The 11,003-nt window shown below is 42.0% G+C and overlaps 1 protein-coding gene and 1 long non-coding RNA gene across 2 annotated transcripts in view; one reads left to right on the top strand and one right to left on the bottom strand.

Annotated features, from left to right (window-relative positions):
- Positions 1–2,395: 2,395 nt before the first annotated feature.
- igfbp5b (insulin-like growth factor binding protein 5b) overlaps positions 2,396–11,003 on the bottom strand; it is a gene marked incomplete at both ends in the record, with an annotated part of 26,139 nt that continues 17,531 nt past the window's right edge. The window contains 3 exons of the mRNA XM_080753007.1: positions 2,396–2,533; positions 2,941–3,060; positions 4,860–5,080. Coding sequence (XP_080609133.1) covers positions 2,396–2,533; positions 2,941–3,060; positions 4,860–5,080 — 479 coding nt within the window. The remainder of the gene's footprint in view (positions 2,534–2,940; positions 3,061–4,859; positions 5,081–11,003) is intronic.
- LOC308307732 lies at positions 7,200–8,698 on the top strand. The gene is made up of 3 exons (XR_013963233.1): positions 7,200–7,283; positions 7,609–7,723; positions 8,156–8,698. It is a non-coding gene; the product is annotated as an uncharacterized lncRNA (long non-coding RNA).

Genomic DNA, 11,003 nt, shown 5'->3' with positions numbered 1-11,003 from the left:
ATGCTCGCTAAAACTGCCTGCTATTTGCTTTTCCATATATATTTATATTCTAAAGGCAGGATAATTCCACTGTGATACATGCAAGCAGAACGACATGGACCAGTTAAGCCTAATTCATGCTCAGTCACACGACGGTGTCGCGCACCGAAAGTACTTTTGATGTGCAACACCGTCGTGTGCTGAAGTGTGAATCAGGCTTTAGCTTTCTTTGACTGTACTGTATTCTAATGACACTCCTGTACACTCCACCGGTTCAGGCTAAAAGGACCTATTCAAAAAGTTTACAGGCTTAAAAATAAAAAATAAACCAAACAAAAAAGAAAATGCTCCTTTTGTTTTCCAAGCACCGATACATTGTCGTCGTTGTTTGTTTCGAGAGGCAAAACAACATTCAATATCTATATTTAAATGCAATGTAATACAACGCGGTTACACGGTAGTAGCAGTAGCAGTATTGGAAAGGGAAACCGCTTGGTGAAAAGGAACATGGCTCGAAAAAAATAAAATAAAAAAGAAAGAAACAAAGTGTGTGTGTGTGTGTGTGTGTGTGGGGTGGGTCGTTACTTCACTGAAAGGCAAAGAAAACAGCACACAAACCATACCATACAAAACCACAGCCCCGCGCCACTCAGAGAATGGCGCACCTTTACTGGTGAGCACCAGTCAAGGTTGGTGGGGGGAGGGGAGGGGGGGGCACACGCTCGACTCTGTTCGATTACAGCCGACGTGACGCGTGACCGATATCGTTCGACTGTACAGGAGTCCAGGGTTTCCTTCTATGCTCGCAGTCTTGTGGGGGGGAGGGGGGGCGGGGCAGTGGTAGTCGCACTTGGGCTGCGAGGAGAAGAAAAGCTAAATCCTTTTAGCTTGATTTAGTTCACCAGCTAGAGCTGCGTCGCTTTCTGCTCAGCTCTGTGTTAGCCCTGCGTGGCAGTTGAGTGTCCGTCCAAAAATAGGCACCGTTGGCATATCATCAGGCTAGCTAGGTCGTCAAAGAGAGCCGCTTCACATGGGTTCGTCTGCACTCGTCCGCTCGCTCGTTCTGCTTTCTGAAAACACTCGCAAACGTTGCCGAGACACAACCTTTCCTAGGCTAGCAAAAGAAGGACGACCCCGAGACCACTTCAAGCACTAGCCAAAAATAAAAATAAATGTTGTGATAAAAAAAAAAGAAAGAATGAAAGAAAAGGAAAAAGGACATTCTTTTGTAATAGGCTCACTCCGTGGTACAGCTACTGTACACGGGCTCATACGTACTGTACATGCACACCGTATACATGCATACATTCATACGCGCATCGTTTTTGTGAAGTTACACGTGATCCAAAGCAGGGGTTCCCCTATTCATAAGTGCTCTGACAGAACCACAACCACACCAGTAGCTCCCTATGTCGTGTTTTTTTTTCTTCTTTTTGCTTTGTTGCTTTGTGAGAAAGAGAGAAAAAAAAAGCCAATTATTCAAAAGCAATCAAAAGTCTAATGTTCTGGCCGTCTCCTCCAGAATGGCATCCAAAAAAAAAAAAAAAAAAAAGACAGTTCTGTTTAGAATCGTGCCTTGCGTCAATCCCCGCCCCCTTACAATGTTTGTTTTGTTGTTGTCGTTGCCTTTACATGATATGAAGCAGTTTGCATGGCATATAAAGACACACCCATTTAACGGGGCCTATATTTTCATGAATGTGTCGGCCGAGGGGGCTGTTGTTGCGGGTGCGGTGGGGAGGGGGGGGGGCACTTAGAATGGGGCCCAGCCGGGATGTAGACGAGGGCCTTTAAGATCCTCACGGTTTCCCCTCACGTTCGGAGATGAAGAGTGTCCGGTCAGAAACGGGGGTGGGGGAGGACGGGTGTCTCTTCTTCTCAGCCTGTATTTCATTTGAATTTTTTCTTTCCTTCCTTTTTGGAAAACGAAAACAAAAGCCCCATTTCCACTGTAAGGCCGGCCCAGAACTAGAACCAGAACTTTCCAGAACCTGTGAAGTTCCAGGACCAAAACTTTCCAGAACCTGTGAAGTTCCGGGACCAAGTTCTGCTTACGTTTCCATATAACCAGAACTAACTGGGAAGGTCCACAATTGAGAGCAGCAGCGCTGCTGGCCCGTCCCATAGGTTCCCAGAACTCAAGTTTAGTTCTACCTCAGGAGCAGGACCTAAAAAAGGTTCCAGGAACCTCGTCTGTGCAATGGAAACTAAACCAGAACCAACAAAAATTGGTTCAGGTTCCTTAAAGTTCTGGTTCCACCTTGCAGCGGAAAAGGGGCTTAAAACAAACGTGAAAACGACTGGAGGGTGGAGCAGACAGCTGCGATAGGCGGTGGAGGGTTCTGGGTCACGGGGTTGGTGAGAGGGTAAGGGGTCGGGGGTGGGGCCAGACAGAGTTCATCCCCCGCTAGTACTTTCACTCGTTGTTGTTATTGCTGCTTTCCAGGTCTTTGCACTGAATGTCCCCGCCGCTGTAGTCCGTCCCGGGGAGCTGGACGCCGTACTTATCCACGCACCAGCAGATGCCCCGCTTGCGGCCGCGAGAGGGCTTGCACTGTGTGGACACGGTCGACAGGCACAGAGAGGGGGGGGTGGAGAAAAGACAAGAAGAGAGAGAACGCATGAATAATCGCCAGTGGTGGAAAAAGTACACAAATGTTTTACTTAAGTAAAAGTATCAATACTGCAATTTGGAAATAATCTGTTAGGGTGCCCTCACACCAAAATACCTATGAGAGTGGAATCTGCGTTCCGCCAATGCATTTCAATGAGAGTGAAGCGGTTTCATGCCAGCAGAGGTTTTCTGCAAAATACGCTCCATTCTCATTGAAATGCATTGGCGGACTTAGTTACACCACTGATAATCGCATCCCAAACACGGGAGTCCATTTTGTTTTATTTTTAACATTTCAAACCCAAATATAATCCGGTTAGAACACTTGTCAAGAAAGTCAACCGCACCTGTTTGCGCTTGAAGAAGCCTTTCCTGTCACAGTTGGGGAGGTACAAAGACAGAGCCATGACGCGAGAGGTATCCTTCATTCCTTGGATGATGCCGTCCAACTTTCTCCTGCAAGGACCCTTTAGAGAAAGACATTGTTAAGTTGATGTCTTATAAAAAAAAAAAATAATAACTAAAAACATGCAGTAATCCTGGTCTCTATGCTGCCTCCCCCTGGCCAGCACCTGATGGAGGGGAAAGGAACTGGTTGGAATAACGTGTTCCTTCCACGCGCTACGTCCAACCTGGGGAAACTCCCCCCTGTCAGGTGAAAAGAAGCAACTTGGACTCCTAATGCACTGAAGGAAGCATGAGGTCAGTCCGTTGTCTCCCCAGGTTGGCAGAGGGAGTGTAGAGCCCAGGATTACATAAGACAATTGGCACTGGGTGAAAAATTGGTTGCAAAAAAAATGTTTTAAAAAAAGAAGGAAAAGAAAAACATTGCTCTGTGCGGGGTTCATCGGCATGCTGTGGACATTTCTGTCAGAATTCCAGTTGTCCCAACGACATACAAAACAAGTGGACAATAATATTACCAGAAACACAAAAAGAGCTAACCCCGAATGGCCATAACAGGTCTGTAACTCTGTTCGACTCCTAATATGATATTAGTATTAGTGGGACAGTCCCACATGACTTTTCAGGCGTCCCACAAATTGAGACACTGTCCCACATTGTGACTGTCAGGCTCCAGTGATAAATCTAGCTAGACTATAGGACTGATTATTTTCATAATCGATTAATCGGTCGATTATTTAAATGATAAATCGATTAATCGGATTTATTTAGCTATAGCTTTATACATTAGATATGAGTTTCTTGTAGACGTGTTTTAACTAACAAAAAATACATTAAAGATGAATAATTCATTCAAAAATACATCATTTATTACATTTTGCTCAGCTGCCAATTAGGTTTCTAATAAAAGACACAAAATAAATACCCTTTTCTGACTGCATACTGATTAAAGAATAGCTACACATTTGTCAGGCTAAAGGTTAACAGCATTCTTTTCAAATAGGTAATTTAAAAATAAATATTGAAGTCATATTTTTTGTTCTTGATCCTATATTCCTGCAATGTATTTATACAAATTCCAGCGATTAGTTGACGATTCCATTACGATTTACTATATTAGATGGCAACTAATCAAGTAATCGATTCGATTACGATTAATCGATGAATAGTTGCAGCCTTACTAGACTGACACATTTATTTTGTTGAGAGACAATGCAGCATTGTTGATCTAAATAAAAGTGAAATAGGCAGAGTAGTCTACTACAGAATCAAGTTATTTACAAGCTAGTTTTAAAAAGCAACAGTTCAAAAATGAAACAATTTAATTGTTGCATTTCTCCTGTAAGATACGTTTTTAAGCCTGTAAAAAGAACATGAGAAATATCCCCTAGCGTCTAGGCCACAGCAGCGGGTTTTAACAACAAACTTATAGGCAGTATTAGGCCTAGGGTCGACTATGACATCAAGGCATTTAATAGTTAACTTAAGTAATGTGTTGCTATAAACCCCCCGCCTGCCCGCCCGTCCCAAGCGGTACTTCTGTCCCTCAGATGAACAATTTGCATATGGTCACCCTACTAACATGCCATAGTGTGTCATAGTAAATAAAGACCCCATAGTAAATAAAGGACCTTCCTAGGAAGGCGCTCGGGGGGCATCCGTACTAGATGCCCGAACCACCTAAGCTGACTCCTTTCCAAGTGTAGGAGCAGCAGTTCTACTCCATTACAATAAAGTACCCCTATCGGTAAGAAACACTACAGACCCAGTACCACCTTCACACCACTCTACCCAGGTCCTTGTAGTGGAAAACCTGGCACAAGTGGGCGGTGTGGAGTACGGAGCCTCTGTGAATACTTACAAATTCTGGTTCATGCTTGTCCATGGGGATGGGTGAGTAGTCCAAGGGGGACCCCCCCATGAGGCGCTGCTTCCCCTGCTTCCGCTTTATCTCCTTGCGCACGGCTTGGATCTTCTTGCTGTTCAGGATGTCTTTGGGAAGCAGCGGCACCTTGGCCGGCGGCATCTCCGGGTCTGCGATCTCCGTGGTCATGGTGTCCTCGTGTTCCCTGGACTCACGGTCTGCCAAAGGGATGAGAAACATTGACATTGTTTTGATTTGTACGAGTCTTTCATTCGTTCGAATACGATTACGCAGCATTCAGGTCGTTGCGTGTGAACAACAGAGACGGTGAGACTGAGACCACAGTGAAGTGATCAGAAACATCATGTTCTGTAGAAACTTGAGATGCCTATATATATATATATATATATATATATATATATATATATATATATATATATATATATATATATATAGTACAGTACAGTAAGATTATACTCAAGTACACACAGAAAAATAATGGTTCTTAAATGGTTCTTTAAAAGGCTATATGGTTCTTTAAAGAACCATCACCTACTAAAGAACCATTTTATTTAACAAATGGTTCTTCAGATTCCTCACATGGTTCTTTGGGATTTAAAAGGTTCTTAGGCCTATATGGAGGTTACAGTATGTATTTTGCAACTGTAAATTATAACCTACATATTAATCTAAAACAATTAAAATTTTCAATGTAGGCATTCAGCAGATGAAGAGATGGAAAGATAGAAGATAAAAAACAACATCCTATATTAAAATTGTATTAAGGAGGACCTTTTAGCCAGCCGGCAGGTTTATCTCTGATGTCACTGACTCAGCCATAACCATGCAACTACACCCAAATATGAAGTGTATCTAACCTAAATGTGTTGTCATGGCATCAGGTGCAAACAAATCAGTCTGCTCCATATATGGGTACAAAGGGTAGCATGCCCATATAGGCCTATGGATATATACTCCATCTATAATATAATTTTTCAAATAGGCCTGTCTAGAATCTAATGTTTTAGGCTGTTGTCTCTTTGGGCATGGCATTACATGTTATTATCTCTCTCTCTCTCTCTCTCTCTCTCCCCCTCTCTCTCTCTCTCTCTTGCGTGCGCACGCACGCACGCACGCACGCACACACACACACACACACACACACACACACACACACACACACACACAAAACAGCGGGCCGGCATTATGTCGGCCCCGCCCACTTTTTCTTTTTTTTTTTTAGGCTACTGAACTGCGTCACGTCTCCTCACGAGTTGAACTGGAAGTTGTTAGCTCCATTCTTCAACATTTCTTTCATTCTGGAAGTAAGGTAAGGTTTTTTCGACTTTCAACATGTTTTAGTTGACGTTAGAATGTTCCACTGCCATCATGCAGAACGAGCAGTAGTTACATTTGTTTGTTGTTTGTTGCCAGGGCAGAGGGAAGAGTCAACATTACTGTTGGTTAGCTTAGCTGTTAGCTGCAGCTGCTAGCTGAAAGCTAAGAAGGCATGTAGTTGAACATTTGATGTAAACTAGCTTAAAGTCAAGTTTAGTAAAGTTGTTGAAAGCATTTGGAGTAATGTGTGGTCTGTGTTATTTAAATGACAGGTCAATGTGTTTTTTGGGGGAAATTGACTCTGTATTTCCTTCCAGAAAGTGTGAAGGGATTTGCTGGCAGCAAATGAAGACAAGATACTGTGCTAAGTAAGTTATCCTGTGGAGTGTGTGTGTGTGTGTGTGTGTGTGTGTGTGTGTGTGCGCGTGTGTGCGTGTGTGTAACAATGACACATCCACAAGATAATGGCACAAAATAATTAAATGTCAGTAATATGGAAAATTCTGTGTGTTTAGATTATAATTTATGTATGTTCATATCAATGGTGAAATTGATGTTTGACAAGTATTGTACTAATGTTAAATATAAACATTTTGCTGACCCTACTGTACATTAAAGGACAACCTCACCACTTTTCAACCTATCTTCATTTAATTGGTCCTCACTAATGTTCATGATAGCAAAATTCATAGAACTCCATCTAATGGGGAATCAAAACAAATAGAAACTAGGCTTTGCATTCTTGAAAAGTTGCAATGTTATAATGGAAGCCATTGTTTTCACTATAATAAAAATGTAAATATAAAAAAAATAATAATCTTCCAAACAATGTTCATTGGTAGATGGATTTCTGAACTGCCAAGTGGGTCATCATCATCATCATCAAAAGTGGTAATTAAGGTTTATGCAGTATAGTATAAGATGACTTAAAAGGTAACAGTATATACAATTCTGAAGTCAATTTAATTAATCTTTTTTTAAATCATTTCAAGAGTAGCTGCCGCTGCCAGGAAGGGTTCAGAGGTCAGCAGTGTAAGCTGGGACAGGCCACCGCCATCAGCATATGTCTGCTGCTATTCTATGGTAAGTGGAGGAAGGGGTCACTGTGTCCTCACTGAAATTACACAGTATTACAAATGTAACCAAACTAGAGGTTCTGCTAGTATCTAGTAACTAGTAGCGTAGGCCCTCACATTCAGTAGGCTACACTATCGCTCTGAACACAGCACCACCAGTTCTTCAGTAAAAGATTAAAGCCAGGTACTTAGAAACATCCTCATCTTTGGTTTTGAACTGCTGTTATTCTGGTTTATCCCCAGCATCATGCCGGCACTATCCTTTTGCACATACTGTCTTTTACCCACAATCATTGTGTGTGTGTGTGTGTGTGTGCATGTGTGTGTTGCAGCTGTACTGGTAGCAGTGACCGTATGGAACCAGAAAGGCAGTCGTCCCTGCTGAGCACGAGAGCTGGGAGGATATCAGACAAAACATCCTCGACTACAACGTTCTGCATACAAAAGGTATTGGCATAAAATAAACAATTTCAGAATCATATAAAGTATTTGTATCATGACATTGGATGTTGGATAAGGGACACGGACCCCAAAAGGGCTGAGAAACAACACTAGATGCATTGAAATCAGATTGGAGCAATCTGTTTCCTCAATTGTAATTCTAAATGTAAACAGGATAATAAATGCACTAATTGTGCATGCACACCTGAATCACATACAAGGTTTATTTTAGTATTGATGTCAACTCAGAAATGTTAACTCAAGCCTTTTGGCCCCAGAAAGAGAAAGTGAACATTTAGAACAGTAAGACTAGGAGGTGCTGTTATTCCTAGCGTCTAGCATCCACACAAACCTACTGCTAACCATTTTCCATTTTGTATGAAAAGGGACAGACTTAACTATCTTAAATGTGACTAACTGAACCTCCCCCTTCTTCAGAACGTGTACGACAGTGTCCCCTGTGCTCCAGCCTGTCCCAGTCGTCCGGCTCATCAAGTCCTCCCATGGCTCCTAGGAGGATGTGCACCCGGCTGGCTTCTCCTGCAGCAGCTTGGGTGCCCTGTACCTCAGCATTCCCCACCATCACCACACGGCAAACAGCAGCTGCACTAGTAGTGACGCTGCTTACGACGCCAACAAAACTGGCCACGGCACGAGCGGGGACGTGAATGACGCCAGCTACGTGGATGTCGCCCATGCAGGACGGCAGTCCCACATCGACTTCAAGAGCTACGTGGCGCACACTGCTTCAGCAGTGTTGGGATTGGAAGTCTCATCAAAGATGATGCACAACCAACAGTCAGTGACTTGTTCCTTCAAGAACTTCCACTGAACTTGCAGGCTCATTTTAAAAACTTGGAGGTACCCATTGCTGTTGATGAGAAGCTCTGGAAGAGTAAACACATTGTTTTGAACTCTGTCAAGTATGCGGCTGGAGCCTGTATGAGGTGGACTTGCTTTGTATTCTTCTTTTTTACTTGCACAGCACTTAAGAGATTTAAATGTTTTGAAACTGTTGTACTGATGTTAAATTTTGATTAAATGATGATTTGATTAAATTCAAAGAGTTATAACTAATCTCGTGTTCATCTTTTCCAACAAATCTGATATATTTTAAAGTGTAGTGAAACATTTATTACCCTAAGAACCACTTCTTTAGCTGGAAAACCATTTTTTAGCTGAAGAACCATTTTTTTTGCTGAAGAACCATTATTCAAAACATTTTCCAAAAGGTTCTTCAGAGAACCTTTTTTTGACATGGTTCTTTGAGGAACCAAAAATGGTTCCTCAAAGAACCATTTTTTGATGGTTCTTTGAAGCACCTTTAATGGTTCTTTATCGAACCATTCGAATAAATGGTTCTTTAAAGAACCTTGGTGAAAAAGGTTCTTTGTGGAACCAAAAATGGTTCTTCTATGGAATCACTCTGAAGAACCATTTTTGGTTCCAGTTGGAACCTTTTTTTTTCTGTGTGTAAGTGGAATTGGATGGACACTATTTGGAGATTTAAAAAAAGAATATCTTCATTGCAGAACCAATGTAAAAACTTCAGGGCGGTACGTCATATCAGGATGGTGAGATCATTTGTTTTCAACGCAGCGAGTGTAGGTTTTGTAGTTGCCTTTCTCAATGCTGTTCTTACCCCTACATTAGATGTCACCTGATCTCAGCTAATCTGTCTACGCAAGACTACTGATAGACTGTACATTCATTCATTCATTCATTTGTCTTGGTTTGGTCCTGGACTCCTACTCCTCTTACCGGTTTCATTCCCATTCAGAAACACCCCCACTTAGAAACATCCCCATTCAGAAATACCCCCACTGAGGTTAGGGTTAGGGTTTAGGTTAGGTTTAGGTGACACCTCCATTTAGAATAATGGAAGTCAATCTTCTGAATGGAGATGTGTAACCGCAGTATGCATTTTGTATGATGAACGGTTAAAACATCATTGGACAGGTATATATGCCTTGTTCAAAATCCGTTAATCTCACTCTTCAAATTGTGGGCCATTAGACACTGCCCCGACACAGTTTAAGATAAGATACGATAACATAGACCTTGATTGATACAGAGTCATAATGGCCCACAATTTGAAGAGTGAGATTAAGGGATTTTGAACAAGGCATATATATACCTGTCCAATGATGTTTTAACCGTTCATCATACAAAACGCATACTGCCTGATTTGCCGTTTGCATTCTTGTTCTTGTTCACTACATGAGACCTACAAGAAGTATTCGACTGCCTGTTGTTTGAGTTTGCTTCAGAGTATGACCAGATGCTTTTCCCAGGGGTTTTTGGCCACCAAACGTTTCTTTCCCCATTTGTTTACAGGGGCAGGTTCTGAGATCAACAGCTGACGAAGCCCTACTCCGACCTCAGCCAACCATTTACCTTGCAACTAGAAAGCAAAGCTGCCCGTCGGGCGAATCGCTTCCGCCCACACGGCCGTCCAAACAACTAAACACAGGCTCATGTGCGCACCATGAGTAACAGACAACAAAACGCTCACATGTCTCTCGTGTGAACAACACATGCCGTCAACTTCCCAGCCCCTCTTCAAAAGCGTTTGTGGTATTAAAGAGTCAAAGAAAGCTAAGTTGGTTTCATAATTGCTAAAGTTGAATAAACAAACGCAGACAGAGACAAAACAGCAGGGCTGCATTGTTGTTTTTCTAAGCATAGACCTCTAATACGTACCTAGCTAACTTCCCAGTGTATTATATTGCCAATTACAACACTAGCCAATGTCACTCATTGGGCAATCAGCTGCCGTGGCAACAGAACAGGTCAAAACTGCTTGGCAAAAAAAGAAAAAAACTCTGTCTCACTGACCGGGACACAAGGCTGCAGTGGTGTAAAGTAACTAAGTACATTTACTTAAGTACTGTACTTAATTAATTTTGAGGTATTTGTACTTTACTTGAGTATTTCCAGTTTTCAGTACTTTTACTACAACTCCACTACATCTCGGATCCAAATATTGTACCTTTACTCCACTACATGTATTTGAAAACTTTGGTTACTAGTTACTAGTTACTAGTTATAAATTATAATATTATAAAAACATACATAAACCACTTTAGCCCTATTGTATACCTTGCCTATTTGAAAATAGCCGATCTACAAGCTCACAACGCGTCAAGGCTGCGGCTTCATATTTCTATTGGGTTTCACGGAACTGTAGGTCATCAGAGTGGTGTCCCCTCCCCCAGTAGGGCTGTCAACATTAAAAATGTAAGTTGACCATTTATCGCACAAATAATTGTGATTAACGATTTCA

This window comes from Nannobrachium achirus, assembly GCF_963921795.1.
Source record: "Nannobrachium achirus genome assembly, chromosome: 22".
Taxonomy (NCBI): domain Eukaryota; kingdom Metazoa; phylum Chordata; class Actinopteri; order Myctophiformes; family Myctophidae; genus Nannobrachium; species Nannobrachium achirus.
This window is presented reverse-complemented; position numbering and strand designations above follow the sequence as displayed.